The following is a 21069-nucleotide window of genomic DNA, read 5'->3' as shown; positions in this document are numbered from 1 at the left end:
TAGTAGGGGAAGTAGAATGACCATGGAGACTACCGGAAGTAGATTCATGAGATGACATGTACTGTAACGCTTCAGCAATAACATCGGTGCTATCATGGCCGTCCTTAATACCTCCCGTTTCTAACATTTGGCCATGCATAAGAGGTTGGTTTCCACTATCGCATGGGACAGCAAGTGTTTCAGGGAAAGAAACACCTGTTTCCACATAACCAAGTGGAACCTTGCGAATGCGCGAGGGAAAACTCTTTTCTTTTTTCTTGGCGGCCCTAGCTTCTCTTCGACGACGTAGAAGGTCATTTTTTTCTATGTCTGGCATTTCTGCGTACCTTTTGTGGCGAGTAGAACTTCTACCCATTCGTTTTAATTGTCTAGAGCGTACAATAGCAAAGGGCTTGTAAAATACCAAGCTATAGTTAATGAGCAAGTAATGAGCAGCAAGATACGAAATTTAACAGCAACAAAAAAGTAGAAAAAATGAAATAGATGCATAAAGTAAGTAACCAAGGGCAGCTGAGTATGCAATGCAAGGATGCATGTAAGTTTTATTCATTAAGTGTAATAGTACAAGAACAGGAGCTGAATAACTCCTTGTTAGGCTAAATAGTCATTCAAAAGTCCTGGGAAGAAGTAACTAAGTTCCGGCAATTCAGAAGTTAAAGAAGCGAGATGCAAACAAGGTGCAACCAACGGCATAGTAGAGAATACAAGTAATGGGGATGGAATTTAAAGTGCAAGATATAAAAGAAAGAGGGAACAGGGGAGAAGCAAAAGCACCAACCTGTTTGGCTGCAGAAACTGGACAGGGCAGAAGCAAAGAAGAGCAACGACACCACAATAAAATCGAGCAGACAAGAGGTAAAAAGGAGAAGAAAGAAAACAAGAAAAAAATAACCCGCATTAATAGGATGGAGAGTAATTAAAGAATTTAAGGGGTTAAATAACAAGGTAATAAGCTATTTTTTCCTGGGAAAACGTCAACAACTGTAGAGAGAATAAGTAATATGAGTTTGGAGCAAGACACTTACCAGAAACACAGCAGCAAGGTGAGCTCTGCAAGACGAAACAAACGCAGGAAATTAAACAGGTCCGTGAGAAAAGAAAGAAGCGGGTGAAGGAGAAAAAATAGCAGGGAATAAGCTTTTAATTTTTGGAAAGAAAAACACAACAAATGCCGAGGGAATAAGTAAAATGAGCTTGGAGGAAGAAACTTACCAGCAACACAGCAGCAAGAGGAGCCCTGCAAGACGAAACAAATGCAGGAAATTAAACCAATGCGCGAGAAAAGAAAGGAGCGGATGAATGAGGAAAAATAACAAGGTAATAAGCTGAGTATTTTTGGGGAAAAAAACACAGCAAATGGGGTTGGAGCTAGACACTCACCAGCAACACACCAGCAACAGCAGCTTTGCAAGCTAAAACAAATTGAGAAAATTAGCAACGAGAAAGTCTAGAAAAAGCGAGAGCAAGAGAAGAAGCAAGTTGATGGGCCACCTTTTTTGTGTTGACCGAAGGAGCAACTGGAAAAGATTAGAAGAAAGGACGCAGCACCTGCACATCTACCACCGATCATGATGGTAAGCCGCCGAGCTCCTGCTAGGGCAAGGCAGGCAATGCTAAAAACCACTGTGCAAAGGTAAAGCATCGGATTTTCCCTGAAGAGAGCAAGCTGAAAGGCGATTGTTGGCAGGACTCCACAGTGACGGCACAGCTTTTTTACAAACATGACCCTGATTAAGAAATAGAAAAAGAGGAACCGCAAAAGACTATCGATTTAGTGACGGCACAGCTTCCGATAATCATTGTATTCGATAATCATTGCTAATAATCATTGTATTCGATAATCATTGCTAATAATCAATTGTAAAAATCGATAATCATTTTGTTTTAGGAGAAAGGTTTTTTTTCCTAACAACGGCAAGAAATCGCTAATTAAAGACTATCCATTTGATGGCAAAAACGAAAGGCATTATTAAGTAGCAATTAACAATTAACTGAAATGTATTGGTAAATAGATGCATTTTCGCGAAAGAGAAAAAAGAGCAATTTTGTTGTTAACATCATCAAGGAAAAAAACGGAATTTAAAAAACGCCAATTAAACGGAACATTTTTTGAATACGATTTACTGCAAGAGATCACCAATTAAATACGATCTTTTCACCATTATTAAGTAAACACGAACAATAAATTACATAAGGAGATTTAAAAAACAAATTTTTTTAACATAATTCGTTGGATGCCAAAAAAAAAAGACCCAAATAACCAACGAACAATTAATCATAGAAGAAAAAGGTGTTTTTTCCGATAATAAAAATAAAAAAAATACTGCATTAACATCTAACAAATAAAAAACAAAACAATTCACCCGAGTATAGCAAAAAAAGAAATCTGTAGGGGAAGAAAAAAAAATGACAAATTTGATCACAATTGACCAATCAAACCTGGCCACATCACTATTTTCATAAACAATTGGAAGGACTACCACCAATCAATCAATCAGAGGAGGACAACTCATCAAATTGGAATCAATTGGAGGACTACCACCAATTGACCAATAGGAGAGCGCCACGTCAGCAATTGAGTTCAATTTGAGGGAATGGCATTCACACATTGAACTATATATGTTAACTAGGAGAGGATCACCGCACTATGTGCGGTGTGAAGTTACAAGTTCAATATGCCCAGTGGGATTTTACAAGGCTAATATGCCCAGAGCCCTCATTGGCTGTATTTTTCCAATCAAAAATTATTTTTTATCATTTTCTGTATGTGGTAGATAATGAAGCATTTTGTCGACATTTCAATTAAGAAAAGAAATAATACTAATAAAGTTGAAGAGCATAATAACACATAATTGAGGTAAACTCTCCAATTGTACGATGTATCTCATTACCTGTGAAAAGGTACAATTTAAGATATAAGATACATTCATCCAAAAGTACGGACTACTGTATCTAGAATTGCCTCTCTTCTTTTCTTATCTAGCGTAGCCAATTCTAGTGGAACTATGTATTAGTGATGAAGAACCCAAAAAAAAAATATCATCTATACTATAACAAGTGGCTGTTGAAGTAACTAATGAATTTTGCTAAAGATATTGGAAAGGAGAAAACAAAGCATCAAGCATTCATGACAAAACTCCATGAGCTTCCATTTGCTTCCAAGTTCCAGCTATCTAAATATCAATCAGATCTGCCAAGAATGAATTATATTAGAATTTAATAACATTTTGTATAAATAGTAGAATGACAATCTTGTTAAATCACAGGTAACGTACCCGCAGTTTTTGCCAAACTTCATTGCAAAATTTTAAGGAAATACTAAAGCATGAAATATAAAACAAAGTCGTCAAGAACATATTCCCTACTCCTAAGTTTGAGCCACCATTATATTTGAATAATGCCTCTCGCCATTCAACTTTTTCTCAAACATTAATGTTGGATATATAAATAAAGAATAGAAAGCTAATAAACAACAGATGCATTCTGAGCCACCATCATATTTGGATAAATACCTCTTGCCAGCCAATTTTTTCTCAAACATGAATTCTAGGTAAATAAATAAAGAACAGATTTAGCCTATAAATCATGTAGATATATTTCATTCATGCCACATTTTCACCTAGACAACATGAATGAACATAGGACATCAATTTAAACTAAAAGAAAATTTTCTCTTCTTTCTTAAAAAGCTCCAAAAGATTCAAGCAAAAGCTACAAAGAAATTTTAATATATTAGTTTGGTATTTGTTAGAGTTTATTTTTTAAATCCTGAAAAGCAATTTTATTCTCTTTTGTAATTCTGAGATTTTAATTTTCTTTTTTACATAAAGGTGTTGAAAATTCTAGTTGTCTAATTGAGAAAAGGTGGAGAAGCTAAGGGGTAATCACCACCATTTTGATCAGAAATTTAGGGCGGCACTATTTAAACTTACAACTGGGATGCAGCACATGAACATTCTTTTTCTATATACAAAGATCTTATCTTAGAGGTTCTTTTAGCCATTTCAATTACATCATTCCGAGGATAGGACAGCGAGTAACAAAAGCTACAATCAGTCAATGTACATCATTTTCTTAGAAATTACTACGTCTAAAGAGTAATTCAAAAATGACACCATCAAAGTAGAGAAAAAATTTATAATGATTTCATCAGTAATCATAACTTTCAATGAAATAGGGTGAAAGCAAATGCTATTAAACCTCGACTTGCAACCTCTTATTGATGAATTTACTAAAATCGGTAAAATACTAAAGAAACTGACTCTAAATCTAAAGGAAACATGGTACCTTCACAAAATTTCATACTCCAAGAATGGTAATTTAAATATTGTAATGCGGTCAATGACCACTCCAAGCATAAATGCATAATTTAATACTTCTAAAAAAAATGGTACTTTACTTACCACTTCCTAGCCTGTACCAAAAATCTAATATTTGGTACTTCTCCTTCGGCAAATATTTTACTACCTACAAGCATCAAAACCATTTACATTAGTCGTATTAAGCAAAAACTGCCCCTAGGCAGAAAGCAATTGGTTGGTTTGTACAACAAAGATTCATAAGATAGATATTGATAAGTCCTATCAAGAAAAATACTAAATCAAATTAGATTAACTTTTTCTCAGGGGATAAAACAAAGAACCTAAATAAAGGTGCACTTTGAAAAAAGAATTTCTCCAATCCTTTGTACTTTGTTGCATATCTTAATATCTTGTAATAAACATTTGGAACATATTAGAGCATAACAGATAATTATAATTAATATATTAGACCATCAAATCTAGCATAGGGTATGTGAAAACACAATATGAAGCAAAACAATAGCAACAAAGCCTGAGGATCAGCAGGAACTGAAGAATTTGTTATGCCAAACCATAAATGGCATTAAGCACTAAACATATGAATGCATTTCCAAAGTTTCACATCCAGTTCATATCAATGCAGTAGGGCAACCCCTAGTCCCTAATGTGACTTTTAGAAGTTACCAAAAAAAAAAGTAATTGGCAATGTCAGAAGACAACAATGATCTAAAACTCAAAATAGCAAATAGTTAAACTCAAAAAAAAAAACTTTTAAAACTAATTTTATTGCATGCCAGGTGAATCTGTGTGGGCCACTACATGCTGTCTACAAAAGGAAATATACAATCACATTGAAATAGGTAATATGAAGTCATTCATTGGTCATTTTCTCAAGCATGGAACTATATCCGTAATCACAAAAGATTGAAATAGGTAAGACGAATTAAATTGAAATAGGTCAGTGAAGTAAAGATAAGATTGTAATTCACTTTTTAATGGAAGCAAAAGTAAGAAATTATCCAGCTAATTAGTGCAAAATAACAAGGGGCAAAACTATAGCTATGCAGTAACTTGATCCATTTTCTAGTTAATGATATGATTTAAAGTCTTTAATCAAATTGTTAATTTACTCACTGCTTCAAGCCACTGCCCAGCATCTGATAGAGATTTCCTATCCTTGGGCAAACCTTTGACTGCCTACAAACACAAAAAATCAATTAAAATTGCTATTATAACCAAAAAAATTGCAGAAAGAACTTCGATCATTTATCAACTTGAGATTCACTATATAAACTGTCAACAAATTTTACTAAGAGACTTATAATTTTTTGTACTATAAGAACAATTATTAACAAATAGTCATTAAAATACGTATCATCACAAGATGCCTTTGGTAACTCGAAACTTTGGCCAATGATCAATTTCACAAATGAGTTCATGATTGTTCAAGAAGACATGCAAATTGTATATAATTAGCATAAGATATGCAAACATGCACTACAATAGACATGCATGCATGCACTATTATTCTAGCTTAATCAAGCAAATTGATTAAGAAACCAAAATTAAAGAAAACGCCAACTGAAAAAACCAGAAAAGGGAAAAGAAAAACAAATCCAGATTTTTTTATCAAAAAAAAAACCATCAAATTCCGCATATGATGAATTCCAACCAGCTAAACCTCTCTTTCTTTTGGATAGTTCTGTCTAAACAGTATGCAAAACATAAAGGAGGACTGAGATTGGAACCTGAACTATTAAAATCTCTAAAAACATCAACTGCAAATGCAAACTGCAGATTCGAACCTGAAATATAATGCAAATGCATGTTAAATAAAAATACTAAAGCAAATCATATGATTTTTTTCCTAGACAAAATCTTCTTGTTTGAAGCAAATCTTGTCCACATTAGGCCTGTGCTACCATATGCTGTGCTATAGGCACAATAAAAATCTCCTCTATATATGAATAAAGCAAATGACATCCCAAAAAAAGGTAGAACTAAATCTTGGTGAATACATCGACATAAATAAGTGTTTTTTACACCCTGCAATCTTCAAGGCAATAAAAAAACACTGATTCCTAAAGCTAAAATGTTTACCCAAGCAACAGTAATATGTCGAGCTATAAAGACACTAAGCCAAGTTAAATAATGACACTCTAGGAAAAAAAAAAAAACACAAGTCAAATAATGATCTAAACATTTTAATGATATTGCAAAAAAAAAAATCAAATACTTAAAATTCATCCCAACTTCCCTAGATTCATAAACTCTGTATGTGTAGAACAAACTAACAAAAAAAGAAACTGAACTCCCGTTTAAAAGTACCAACAACCAGAGATCTTTAAAAAAAGACATCTCTGAAAAAATTACAACAATGATAGATAATTTTTGGATGGTAAAAAAAAAATTTATTGAAGAAAAAAGAAAGATCAAGGAGGGGAGATATTCAAAATAAAAAGAAAAAATAGCAGTAAGAGAAAATAGAGCGAAATACCTGAGCAAGAAGATGAAACAGCTACCATGCGAACCTGCAAATCCAAACAATAGAAGAAAAGACGGTAGCAACAAAATAGATGGTAAATAGATACTTTCATAAAAGGATAAAAAATAAAAATCTATACAGAGAAAGATTGTAAAAATAAAAATAAAAATGAAAGTTGAGGTAATTAAGAGAGAAAACCAAAGAGAAATACCCTTTAACTTGTAAGAAGAAGACCAACATGTGACCTCTATTTTGTCTTGCACTGTTATTTAATATTCACTTAAAGAAGAAAGAGAAGAAGTGAAAAACAGAGAAAGAGGAAGGAAGGGGGAAAGAACCTGAGAAGAAAGGAAGAAAGCGACGGAGCAAAAGCAAGAAACACAATGAGCGGCGCAAGCGAAGACTCTCAAGAACCCTATCTATCCAAGAAGGAGGTGAAATCTCAATTTTGTCCTCAACTCAATTCGCTCAATTAATTGGAGACGACCACCAATTGACCAATGACGAAGCGCCACGTCAGCAATTGAAACTCAATTGCAAACTTCCCCATTCCCCAATAGACTAGATATGTTAATGATATCTAACCTATAACGGAAAACCCTGTACTTGACTTGGACAATTGACAAAAGCCCAGGTAAAAATCTGCATCTCCAAAATAGTACTGGGGCTACAAAAGCCTAAATTATAAAGGCTTTACTTGAATTAGCTGTTGTTTAGGGTGTTTTTCAAAAATTTTACTGTAATCGTGCGTATGAAAATATTTTATCTAAATGCTTTTAAAAATATTTTAAAAGTATTTTTAGAGGTTTTTTAAATATATTTTATGATATTTTACAATTTATCACTTTTTAAAGTATTTTTAAAAAAATTTTACACCACCACCACCCATTCCTCCTCCTCCCCACTTTTTCCTTCCCTTCCTTCTCTCTCTTTCTTCTTTCTTCTATCTCCTCCTCTCCCTTCCCCCTGCCCCTAAACGCCTCTCCCTTTCGCAGGTAGTGGTTGCGACTCCAATCACCACTCTAGCTGCGACTTTCTTGGTCGCGGTCAATAGAGGGGAGAGGGAATTGAGGGAGAAGAAAAGGAAAGGAGAATGGAGGAATGAGAAGGAGAGAGAAGAAAGGAGAGAGGAGGGAGGGTCGCAGATGTGGGGGGTGGTGGTGGTGGTAGTGTAGAGTGATGGGTGGTGGTAATAATAGTGGTGGTGGGTAGTGTGTAGAAGAAGAAATAGAGAATTTTTTTTATTTTTTTAAAGTTTTTGAGATGTGAAACACAAAAACAGTTTTTCAAAAAAATGTTAAATCCAAATGGAGCCAAAAGTTTGGCTTAGTGATGCCTCGAATATTAGTTAAAACAATTTATAGTGAAAATTATAGCTATTGAAAATTATCTTGTTAAAACAATATTGGTTTTTGTAACCCAATTCAAGCTCGATAAATACCAACCTGGAGTCTAAGCTTAAGCCAATTTAGTGAATTGTGAATTTGTGAGTCAAGTCCTAATACATATACACAAACATATATATATATATATATATATATATATACTAGGACTCGTATGGTGGGCTTGACCCTTTACATTTTTAATAAATTTCTTATTAATATTAGGGTAAAAAATTAAAAAGCCTCTTGTGGTAAATTTAATACACAGAAAAACCGCTCCGTGGTTTCAAAAAGTATAACACAACACCTGATATTTTGAACTAAATTGTAAAGATAACAAAATCCATTAAACTTAACGGAAATGGACGAAATGATCAAAATGTTCTGATATAATTAAGCAAAAGACAGTTCAAAAAAATCATTTGTTTTATTCTTTGGATAGAAAGAATTAAGGGTTAAGGGTAGAACAGGTATATTTGCTAAAAATTAGGTATAAATTTTTTTTTTTTGCTTCCAATAAGTCATTTCCGTTAAATTTAACGGATTTCGTCACTTTTACAATTTAGTTCAAAGTATGAAGTGTCATGTTATATATTTTGAAACTACAGAGGATTTTTCTGTGTATTAGACTTACCACGGGTTTTTTTTTATTTTTACCCTTACTATTACAATTTCATATCTTTATTGGAATAAAATGTCTATCATATCCATTTAAAAAAGCAAAAAAAAGTATGAAGACAAGTCGAGTAATAGACATCCTAGATGGGAATCTAGAAATTGACACTTTTTTAATTTCTATTTGAATTCAACTGAAGTTAGAACTTGAATTTTACTAAACTCGAATTAGAATTCAACAAGTTTTACATTGAAAGCTCTCAAACTTGAATTTGCTAAAATTGATTCGAACTAATTAAATTAAATAAAAAATAAACCCCACTCTACTCATTTGCAAGAAAAGGAAAGAAAAATTACTTGTTGATTAGATGGGATGGGATTCTCTGCAACACACATATCTGCTCACCAACCGAACCCTCTGTAGACCAAATGCCCAAATTCAACTCTTCACACGCTTCTTGTCAACATAACCGCCCACTCCCACCCCCCGTCGTCTAAACGCCGAGCCCAGAAAGGAAGGGGAAAAAAGCAAAGCAAAAAGCGGGATTAATTTTGGTGGTGGGGTCAGTGAAGTGAAGATGTGCTATGGAGGCGAAAGGCTACCATCCAAAGAAGACTTCGATGTGAATGGTCCGACCCGGCCCACCACCGCCGCAGCCCGATTGGCTGCCGTAAACGAGAACGAGGCGGTGGTGGAAAACCTGAGGGACAGGCTAGCTGAGACGGAGGCGCGGCTGGAGAGAGCCAGGGCTCGGGAAGCCGAGCTGAGCCGGCAGCTGGAAGAGATGAAGAGGTTCGTGTCGGTGATGGAAATCCTCGAGACTTATCTAAAGCGCCGGTATAGAGAGCAGCAAGACCAGCTCTGTCGCCTCTTTTCTCCGGTATCAGCTAAATCTTTATAATCCCAGTTATTGTATCGAAAAATAGGGAAAGAAAAAATAATAATAAAAGAGAGACCCTGTTAAGCGAAAAAGAGAAAGAGAGTAGCTTGGGTAATAAATATTTCTTTTTTTGTTTTTGTTTTTAATATTTTGGTTGGATGTATTATCAGTAATAGCGATGGATGATTGATGCGTGTTATTTTGTATAGTCAAAATTTGTAATTTCCCACTGCTTTTTTTTTCTTTTGATTTTTATCCCAATGTCTCTGTATGGTTTATACATTGGTAATTGTCTCCCCATTTATTCAAGTCAATGTTTATGATTTCTGGATGCTTGCCAGGGTTGCTCATATCCTGTTAATTGGATGGGCATCGACAGAGAGCCACTTTGCTTGGTTGGGGAAGGGGGATTTTTATGAGAAAGATAGGAATTTTGGCCGTTTGAATGAGAGGTAAATGATACTTTATATGAAAAGGCCGGTGCTTTGTTAGTGATTTTATTGAGTTCTTCGTGGTTGAATTGTTCTTTTCTGCTGGGTTAGGAGTAAGCAGAAGGGAGTTTTTGGTGGAAATCAGCTATTGTAAGTTCTTTGTTGTTGATACGCAGCTAAAACTTCAGTCTTCTCTACGTTTTCAGAGTAGCGTACCAGCACATAGTATGTCCTTTTCTGTGGAAGCCTGGAAATAGAAGTTTGTTTTCTTGATGTTAGCTGTATTGTATGGTCTTTGACAAGAAAGCACTGTATGGATACTTGTTATAGTGTACTAGTTCTAGAATTTAGTGTTATTTTGTTTCATAGAAAGTTAATACTGGGATTTGTTTTAGGTGTCTCTACCTTGCTCAGAATACCTCAACAGGTCACCTTAGTTGTGCCCAAGATCATGAAAGATATTGTTGTTTGCTGATTTGTTGTTGAGTTCTTTGTGCTGTCAGTAACGGCTTGTGCATCGCTAATGGGGTTTCAGCACGCATTCTATGAGCGTAGACACTTATAAGACTGAAAAAGTTTGCTCCTTGGAAAAAAAGTAGCTTGTTAAGGTACTTAATGGCAGAAGTCTCTTAAATAAGATTGCAACTATTGCAGTAGACCCTGCCTCGTACAAGAAAAGGTCATGCACAAAAGTGATACCTTGGGAATAAAGATATTGGAAGCAACATTGCAAACAATACACTTTTTTCACTTATTTCTGACTGTAAGACTTCCTTTGATGCCTTTTAGTTTTAATATGTGGGTGCATTGATTTGTCCCTGTTAGGCAATGGGATGACTTTTTTTTTGCCTTAATATGACTTGTTGAGGTAGCTTTCCTGGCATGTTAAGCTTTTAGATGTGAGATTGTTGTTTATGGGATAAAGGTGCAGTGGATTAGAAATTTGCACACTTTGTAAGGTTTTCTTGTTTTTTATTAGGAATCGGCAGATGTCTTTACAATTTTGTTATCATCAACTTAGATAGCTCCAATAATAAGAAAATAGCTTACATCGTGAGTCTTTAAGGACACAGCTTTTTAGAACCAAACTTGACCAGTTTGGTGTTCTTTGAGTTTTCATAGTGATAGAATGGCTTTCCTCGTTCGTTCTGTTGAGTTGAAGACATAGAGGAGCATCTTAAATCAAAGTTCCGAATGCGTTTCTCCACCCTGTTTTACAGTGTTCCATCTGGTAGAAAGAAGGAAAATGTGCTGATTTTGGTAGTTCAGATCATTGACCTTTGTGCAAAGATGAGAATATGTTGCATGAAGTGCTTTCATTTTATTTATAGAGACCATACCTAGTGGGATCTTGATCTTAGTTCTGTCAAATCATAGACTTTATGTTAGCAACACAGGGGAAGGACTAATAATGTAATCTCGACGGTGGTTTGTGAAATCACTTTAGATTAGTAGATGGATTGCTAAAGTAATAGCATGAATTGCATGATTGGACTCCCATCTAAGGAAAAACCTTTCTGCTCAAGACACTTAAATTCTCACATTCTTGCTTTAGTTGCTAAGTTTTTAATACCTTGTGGCCTTTGTGAGACCAGCCTCGTAATCTGATTGCTGTGGTATAACCTGAGACAAGATCGCCTTTTGTACTATTTGGACTACAAAAAATTGGTAATATCTGTACGTAGTGAGATACGTTTGCAAATTTAAAACACTATAGTAGTTCCCCTTAATCCAGGTACTTGAGGGTGGAGTTCTTTCATCAGCTGGGAAGAAATGATTGCCAATTGATAACCTTTTCTGACAGCCATCGTTTAGTATCTCTCTGATATTTTCATCGTATATTCGTCTTTAACTTTGCTGAATTTTTGCCCTTTGTGTTTTTTTTTTTGTTGGGGGGGTGGGGGTGGGTAAGTGGGGGTTGAAGTGGGGAGTGGTGTTGGGGTTGTCATATCTTAGATTGCTAAGCATCAGGAATAGGGCCAGTTTCAGTTGCTCTTTTGTCGCCTATGCTATATCTTTGAGCTTAGCATATTCCGGCCTTGCGTAGGCCTGTCTTCAGTTTTGTCGCAGAAATTCCTTTTGAAGTCAAGATCAACGTCTTGCATGCATCTCATGGTATCCACAAAAGGTATGAACACCATTCTTGAGGCAAATATTGAGCCAGTCTGCTCAGGCAACGACATACTTAAATTGTATGTCGTGCTTTCAATTTAACTTTTTTCGACATCCAGGTTATGATCTCAATGCTAACAAAGAATCTGTTGCTCGCAGAGGTTTTTTCCTCCCCCACCTTCCCCTCAGAGGTGGTTTATATCATAAAAAAACTCATGCAGCATCTTTTGTGTAGCATTTCCTCTACAGACAATTAGTATTGCTATATAGCAAGTTCCAGGAGAAATGTACTATCGAGTAATCCAACTTATTTTCACCGTTATTGTGCTTGCTTGTGGAGCCTTATTTTAGAGTAAAATTGCACTTTATTATTATTATTTTTTTGTCAATCGCCACTTTTTATCTATAGCATCCTACACTATCCTAATCTAATCTAAGGAAGGGGGAGACCCAACTGCGATTGAAAATTTGCACTTTACTATCAAAGTTGCACTTTACTAGCCTTCTTAGAGATTGAAAAACTACTCTGCTGGATACTTGGAGAGTTGGATAACATAAATTGTCAGCGTTGTTACAGATCAGAAAATTTATTGTGATCTCATTTTCCTGGGCCATCTTACAAAGAAACCTCATTCAGCAACATGTCAGAAAAGACCTACCAAAGCTACCGAGGGAGTGGGTTTAAATTAACGTTAGAGCCAACATATTTTCATTATTTCTACTTTAATATCTCTACCGAGTAGATTATTTGAAATAATTACTTTAGCATTTTTTATGATGTGATATATATGAAATAAAAAGGTAATTGAGAAGATAAAAAGATGTGTTGGAAATTATATTTGTGATGTAAACAAATAATTTCAGGCGCTATCCAAGCACACCACTTAGTTTTGGGTTTTTAATTTGTGTTATTTACGTTTCAACAAATTCATTTAACAAAAGAAAAAGTGAAATACTATAGTACCAATCAGTCATACTACTATATAAAACCTAACACCAAATGTTGCTGTTAATGATACACGATTATAGCTGGAAATGTTGCTGTTTTTAGAGTGTAAATTGGTAGAAACCGACATTTCTGGACGCTATGATCGTGTCGGTGTTCGAATGGATGCCTAGAAAAGAAAATGGGGCATATTCCATTGCTTTGCGGTCGGTAGAGAAAGAAATTAGTACTATGGTTAGTTGGTGACAAAACTTTTTGTTTGGTCAATGAGCATAATCTTGTATCTTTATGCTTAAGTATTTCAGAGACCATAATTACCACTGATTGAAATCAAGATGGTATCATTAAAGAGATTCAATTGAGTTCCCAGCTGGACATCCAATAACTGAAGATCTTATCAACAACTAAAGACTTCTCGACCTTTCTTCCTCTCTCATCAATATATCTTCTGCGGTTTCCACAGCATATTTTCCAATTAATGACCAAAAATGAAGAATTAAAAAAAAAAAAAAGGGAAAGAAGAAGAAGAAGAGGACGAAGAGAAGGGGAATCATACTTTATTCTGCTCATTCGCCTGTACATGAAAGTTTGAGCTTGCTTTCATAAATCACCTTTCCTTGAAGAGAAAATTAAAGGCCTTAATTGGATCAAGAATCAGTTCCATCAGGAAAAAAGACCAAATCCTGGTTATCTCATCTAAAGTCTCCTTTTGTTGTTGCTGACTGTGCACGTCAAAGTATGGACTGTAAAAGCAGCAGCAAAAGCTTTAAGTCTAAGGAAACCTTTCCAAGAAGAAGAGAAAAGCACATGATTGCTGTTTCACTCTCATCAAATCAGCTTAACCTAAAAGAAGAAGAAGAAAAAAAAAAAGAGGCAAACTGTTTACTTATGAGGGCGTTTGATGCAATGTGTATTGGTTCAGGGGCAGATATTAAAAATAGCTGAATTAATCCTTTTCACATCATTGGTATGACATTCTTTTACAACAAAAACAACAAAATATGCATGTATCAGACATTATTGCCTCCAACATGTGTTTACTATAAATTGTAACCGCAGATTAATATTTTTAAAAAGAATAAAAGCATTGTGAATTGTTATGAATGTTATTATAGCGTAAATCTTATATACATCAATAGTGTATACATCATTAGAATTGTATTCATGACATATGTGTAAAAGTTAAATTTCAAATTCAAATTTATCATAGTTGACGTGCATCTAATGCTGATAATGTATGCATTTTCAGTATAAGAAATATTAATCTATTATTATAACTTCATTTTGATTTGAGAAACCTCTTTTGGTCAAACATGTAAGGGAATAAAAAGGGATTAATGTCTATTTTGGTGCATGATTCCCATCCTAATTTTCAATTGCCAACTTGAGATTATGAGATGTTAGTACCAAAAGGATTCACGAATCAAAGATTGTGGTTTTTAATTAATACTAATAGAATATTGGACATTTCATCTGCCTTCACGGTGTGTGGAATTGCATGTTTGATACATCACAATTCACACATGGACTTAAACAACAATATTCTGATTGTGTTTATATAGTAAAATTATGTCAAATATTACTTTACTTGTATTATAAACATAATTTTTAATCAATTTTTTTTCTTATTAAATTTTTTTATTTCACACACACATCACACATACAAAAATATTTTACAGTAATTAATTTAAATAAAATATTTCAAATAATATTTTATCAAACACATTGGTAATATATTCCAAATGTTGCAGAAGGGCATTTATGTAATTTGATATGCAAAAGCTGTAAAGTCAGAAACTTTCGATAGGTGCCGGAGAGCGGCAAGCGGCGAAAAAGACAACAACCGATGAGAAGATGGATAGATGCCTTCACTCTCAACTATTCTTCACTCAGTAGCTCCCCACTCCCGTCAGCTGTCACCGTCAACTACGCCATCATGACTAACCACAATGACGCCTTCTTCACTCATAAATTCTTACTAATGTCTTCATTAACCACGCCTCTGTTCTTCCTTTACTTTTACTCTATATCTCTCTTCTTCTTATTCTTCTTCTCGCTAATGTATTAAAGGACCAATCTTTTCATACTATTCTTCATTCTTTGGCTTGTTCCAAGTGCGACCCATTTGAGGAAAAGTAGATATGGAAGGTGGGTCGAGCTCAGAAACCGGTGAGAAGGTGGATAAACAAAAGGGTCTCAAGCTGGGGTCTGTTTTACCAAATATTGAGCCCTTTATGCCAAGAAAGAATTTTTATGATCCCAGAGAGCTAAGATCTTGGGCTAAGAAGACTGGTTTTGTGTCTACTTTTTCTGGGGAGACTGATAGGGGAAGTGTGAGTGGGAGGAATGTTGAAAATGAGAGTGAGAAGTTGGATTTGGAAAAGGTTATTGAGAAAAAGGAATCTTTATCACCAAAGATTGAGATTGATCCTATTCTGGGGAGGACAAGGAATAGAGGAGTGGAAATTGAGCAGGATTTAAGGGTTGGAAATGGGAGGAATAGGAATGAAAGGGATGGAGAAATTAGAGATGAGAATCAGAGGAATAGAGCTGGTCTTGAGCCTAAAAATGAGGAGAGAAGAGATGGTTTAAATGGTGCTGGAAATGGTAATGCCAATGTGGCTGTTGCTGGGAATGGGAATGGGAATGGAGTTCAGCCAGCAGCTCAAGTTACTGAGCTGAAAAAAGAGGATGGAGAAGGGGATGGAGAAATGGGATTCCTGGGAAATCCTGATGGTGAAGATCCAAGTTATGGAGGATGGCATCGATCACCTAAAATGAAGTGTGGGCTAAGAGAAAATCCCGGTTTTGGTTAGTATGCTTTTGTCCTAGTATACAATCTATCTCTTGTAGCTTAATGAGCAGTTGCAGTGATTGATTGTTCCCAGTCACTCATTCTCTAATTTACTTTTTTATTTTTGAGTATTTACTGCCTTTGAGTTTGATATGGAGTTAACAACTTCGTCTTAACTTGGGATATCTCTATGACAAGCATGGCAGAAAGATAATAATTTGTGTAGCTTAATATTCCTTTTATGCCAATTTTATTAGTCGACTCTGAGACTAAGCAGTGACTTCATAGACTGCAAGCCCTTTAGGGCATGCTCATTGCCTTTGCTTTAGCCATCTCACCACAAATTTGTTTTTTCTCTAGAGCTGGGAATCAGTCACTTGACCAAAATCATTTAAGGATATGGCAAATAACAGTCAATAGTCGTCCAATTATCCTGAGTCTGCAATGTTCACCCTTCCTAGCAGCAAATGGGGTTACCGTTCTGCTTAGTGCTTTGAGAAACCTAGTGATGCATCCTTTAGTTTGCTTGCCAGTCTTGTCACCATTATTAATGCTATAAAAAAAAAACTGGTGATATTTCTTGATCTCTTTTGGTATTTTATTCTGAAACCTTTTTGATGGTAACATTGAAAATGCAGATCTGGTAGCTTTTACTCTAATTCAATGAGCATGGATTAGAAATTCTCCATTTGCATTGTCCTTGCTGACATTTCTGGAAATTTTAACTAACTTCTCTTGTATAATTCTTCACTTCAACCTCAAACAGTACCACTTATATATTATGGGCTGCAACACTTCTTGTCGTTGGCTGGTTCACTCATATTCATTCCATTGATTATCGTACCTATTATGGGTGGATCTGACGTAAGAGTTTCTTGTTTTCCTTTTTGTTTTCAATATCATTTTCAAAACAGGTACTTGTATTAGCAGTTATCACTGACTTTTTTTCCTTTTTGGTTGAATGAATTACAGAAGGATACTGCTACTGTAATTTCCACAATGCTGCTAGTCTCTGGCATTACCACGATACTTAATTCATTCCTTGGAACGCGGCTCCCATTGGTTCAAGGGAGTTCATTTGTGTATCTTGCACCCGCATTAGCTATTATGAATTCTCGAGAATATCGAAACCTTACTGAACATGTAAGTCTATTTAAGCTTGAATTTGGTTAGAATATCCTCATGTAATTTAGATCCATGATTGACTTGTCTCATCTGCTCTTTTAAGTCTACTTCTAGTATGGATATTGAATGTTTTATTTCTTGTGCACAGAGATTTAGGCACATAATGAGGGAAATACAAGGGGCCATAATTGTTGGTTCAATTTGTCAGAGCATCTTGGGTTTCAGTGGTTTGATGTCCTACCTTTTAAGGTAATCTAAGGTACTTCTAACAAATTGCAGTTAGAAGCAGTATTAGATTGTCCACCCCGATTTTCCGTAGTGCTACTCTGGCAACCATAGATTTATGATAACCACCAAGTAGATTATCACGCAAAGTATCTTATGTGTCCTTTTTCGGTAATCTATCAACTTTCCCAAAATAAAAGGAAGAAAATAAAAAACAAGTTTCCACATTTTTCTTCATTTGAGCTTAACTTGTTTTGGAGATCTCACAGGGTTAATTATTGTGACATTATATTAACCAAAAAATTCTTGCAGATTAATAAACCCAGTTGTGGTTGCACCAACTGTAGCTGCAGTGGGCTTAGCATTTTTTAGCTATGGCTTTCCCCAAGCTGGTTCTTGCGTGGAAATTAGTCTCCCCCAGATAGTCTTAGTTCTCATTTTTACCTTGGTAAGCAACCTCCTTAGATAAAGCTTTAGCTAAGCTAGATTTTTACCGTTTATGATGGTACATTTGAATTCTCCAAGTTCAATTCTGCTTAATTATTGTTTATGCCTCTTGAAAAAGAAGATATTGAAAGAGGAAAAAATTAAGTGAATTTCATCTCATTTTCATACACTAATGGTTGCAGTACCTTCGTGGGATATCCATTTTTGGACACAAGGTGTTTCGAATATATGCAGTAAGTATGTTCTCCTCAGGTGCTAAATAAATGTATGTAATCATTTACTCGTCTGATCCATGTGATCCACCTAATCCTATTCTTCTTGGCTCTATCATCTGGAAGAGGAATTAGTGTACTACAATTTTGCAAGATATACAAAAAAAAAAAAAACACTTGGATTAGTTTCATAAAGTTGCCTTTTGCTAATGTTATGATGGGTTTAGCAACTCTTCCCTCTGCTGAAGTGTTATTCTGTCATCTGAAATGCAGGTTCCCTTGAGTGCTATAATTATATGGGCATATGCTTTCTTTCTTACAGCTGGTGGAGCATATAATTTCAAAGGTTGTGACCCTGACATACCAAGTTCCAACATCCTAATAGATGCCTGCAGAAAGCATGCATACACAATGAAACATTGCAGAACAGATGTTTCGAATGCTATGAGAACTGCTGCTTGGGTTAGGATCCCTTATCCCCTGCAGTGGGGTATTCCTATCTTCCGTATGAGGACATCAATCATAATGGTCTTTGTGTCACTGGTTGCATCAGTTGACTCGGTAAATATTTTTTTTCTTGTAGACATACATCCAGTGCTATAATAATAACTTTTGCCAAGAATTGATTGATCTGCATCTTGCAGAAAGTGATTTGCATAATGAGAATAAGAAGAACATTTGCTTTGGTTTTAGCTGTCCAACCAAAACTTTTTGTGGCAGAACAACCTCTATGGTACATATAGTTCATAAATCCACTAAAAAGTGTTTTAGCACCAAAATCATATATCCTTGGCTCAAGGCAAAATTACCCTACTCCGCTTCCACCCAACCAACCAATGACCAGAAAAAAAGGAAAAGATATATTCCTGGAACTGGATTTTTGTTCCGACAGTTGAACTAATGAAGCAACTGCAAAACTACAGGTTGGGACATATCACTCTGCATCTGTGGTAATTAACCTGAAGCCTCCAACTCCTGGTATTGTGAGTAGGGCTATTGGTTTGGAAGGTTTTTGTAGTTTACTGGCCGGGCTTTGGGGCTCAGGGACTGGATCAACAACCTTGACAGAAAATCTGCACACTATTTCTGTAACCAAGGTTGCTAACAGAAGGGCTGTGGTATTTGGAGCACTTTTCATGATCTTCTTCTCGTTCATAGGTACAATACTTGTCTACTATTTTATTTCTTCCAAAATCCTAGGCCATTTGGTTTATTATTAGTATGATTCTTACCATGCACTAGTAGATGGTCTGTTGAATTACTTTTCCAATCGGTAAAATTCGGTTATGGTGTTTTGATGCAAAATCATGTCTTACTCTCTAAAACAACTGCTTAAATTGATAACCTTGCCATTAAAATTACGTAGGATGGATGTACTAAATTGTTCAGAGTACAATGCATTTGCTATGAAGTACTTTTCAAATGTCACAAGATGACACTAGCTTTTTGACTTATGACATTTATGTTTACCTGGTTCCTGGAATAAATTATCAAGCATTATACTTGGCTGAAAAGATTTTCACTAAATTTGGCACTTCTCTCTCTCTGTCTCTAATGCTATAAAGAACCTTTAATCACCATCAGCAATGATAATTGATTGTATAACTTATTCATTTCTCAACTTGCCTTCTCAGGAAAAGTGGGTGCTATTCTTGCATCTATTCCACTTGCTTTGGCAGCTGCCATATTGTGCTTCACATGGGCTCTGATTGTGGCATTAGGTCTCTCGACGTTGCAATATACTCAGACAGCTAGTTTTCGTAACATAATGATAGTTGGTGCTTCACTGTTCCTTGGCTTGTCCATTCCAGCATACGTTCAGCAGTATCAGCCTGAGTCCAGCCTGATACTACCTAGCTATCTTATTCCTTATTCAGCAGCTTCTGATGGACCAGTCCACACTGGTAGTGCAGATGTAAGTAACCAATTTTTCTTTCATTCATCCCATCCGACTTCCCCTGGATGTCGTCTGGATGCAAGGCCTTTTGATTTTGACGTCAAGTTCTAGGAGATCTTTTCCTCCCCTGAGTGAAGTTCCAGGGCTTAGATCTTTCCATTCCTTAATGAGGTTCAGACAGAAATATCGTTTGAGGAAGTTTTGCCTATTAACTAAAGTATAAAATGTAGGCTTCTAGATGAATGTTTTTGAGTTGATACAACTGGAATCAGAAAGAGCGGGGACTTCTATAAGCTCTCTTTTGTTCTTTCATTTGTTTATCTGGATTTTTCTTATTTTTGTCGTTTCCTGGTTATGCAACAGAGGTTTTGTTTGCAGTTGATTCTGACAAAGAATCATCAGTAGACAGAATAAGTGAAAATTTACAACACCAAACACTACATGCAAACATGAAGAGTCTGTTGTTTGAATGCGTAATTACTTGTACCAAGTGCTACGTGCAAATTTGACCTGCTGACATGTACATATATTTATTTATCCAAGTTCTCCTATTTACCATGCATGAGTACTCTTAGCTTCTATTTCATTAAGAAATGGCGCCTGATAATGTTTCTTTGTTTTTTTGTCAGTTTGATTTCGCCTTCAATGCTCTTCTGTCACTGAACATGGTGGTAACACTTGTGGTAGCATTTGTATTGGACAACACAGTCCCAGGTAGCCGGCAGGAACGAGGGGTGTACCTATGGTCAAGGACCGATGACATAATGACAGATCCATCTTCACTTTCAGATTATACCCCTCCAAGTAAGGTTGCACGGTTTTTCCGCTGGGCAAAATGTTTGGGATGCTCTTTGCACCGTTGGGAACCATAGTCTAGGTTGTGCCAAGTGTAGAGAAGCAGTACAGATAGGTTATAGATACATGCACATATTCTTTTATCTTATTCAGAAGCCATTTTTTCTTTGCTGAAAGTATAGCAACAGGCTGTGTTTGTTAGTTCAATGAAAACACAAAGTAATACATGTCACCTCAACAGTCAGTTTTCATATGTAGAAGGGGTGATTATAGATACATTTGCTGTTCTGTTAGGTATAAACCCATTTATGAATTGCTTCATGTGAGGTCAATACTCAATTTTCTTGTGCAGAAGGGGAGATTTCATTGCATGAGCTATTTTCTTCTCGTGTTGTCATTGTTGATATCTCATACAAGCCTG

At 35.6% G+C, this 21069-nt stretch overlaps 2 protein-coding genes and 1 long non-coding RNA gene across 6 annotated transcripts; 2 read left to right on the top strand and 1 right to left on the bottom strand.

Moving 5' to 3' along the window:
* Positions 1–2852: 2852 nt before the first annotated feature.
* On the bottom strand, positions 2853–7204 carry LOC113701108 (uncharacterized). Of its 4 annotated transcripts, none has more exons than XR_003450817.2 (6): positions 7125–7195; positions 6799–6832; positions 6050–6106; positions 5436–5498; positions 4404–4467; positions 2853–3190 (listed from the first exon to the last, which is right to left on the bottom strand). It is a non-coding gene; the product is annotated as an uncharacterized lncRNA (long non-coding RNA). The 4 variants fall into 4 exon arrangements; XR_011818600.1 differs by having other exon boundaries at positions 3082–3190; positions 6998–7136; XR_003450818.2 differs by lacking the exon at positions 6050–6106 and having other exon boundaries at positions 3082–3190; positions 7125–7204.
* A 1928-nt stretch (positions 7205–9132) lies between these two features.
* LOC113701107 (protein SKIP34) lies at positions 9133–9987 on the top strand. The gene has a single exon (XM_027221606.2). It carries the CDS (start codon positions 9362–9364, stop codon positions 9683–9685), a length of 324 nt encoding a protein of 107 aa, XP_027077407.2. The 5' UTR covers positions 9133–9361; the 3' UTR covers positions 9686–9987.
* Positions 9988–15147: 5160 nt separating this feature from the next.
* LOC113702205 (nucleobase-ascorbate transporter 11) lies at positions 15148–21002 on the top strand. The gene is made up of 10 exons (XM_027223275.2): positions 15148–15964; positions 16714–16811; positions 16920–17090; positions 17221–17321; positions 17610–17745; positions 17927–17977; positions 18230–18517; positions 18880–19114; positions 19591–19871; positions 20483–21002. Exons 1-10 carry the CDS (start codon positions 15295–15297, stop codon positions 20723–20725), a joined length of 2274 nt encoding a protein of 757 aa, XP_027079076.1. The 5' UTR covers positions 15148–15294; the 3' UTR covers positions 20726–21002.
* Positions 21003–21069: the final 67 nt, after the last annotated feature.

The sequence above is a fragment of the Coffea arabica genome, chromosome 7e, assembly GCF_036785885.1.
Source record: "Coffea arabica cultivar ET-39 chromosome 7e, Coffea Arabica ET-39 HiFi, whole genome shotgun sequence".
NCBI lineage: Eukaryota > Viridiplantae > Streptophyta > Magnoliopsida > Gentianales > Rubiaceae > Coffea > Coffea arabica.
Note: the sequence above shows the minus strand (reverse complement) of the source record. Positions and strands in the feature narration are given on the sequence as shown.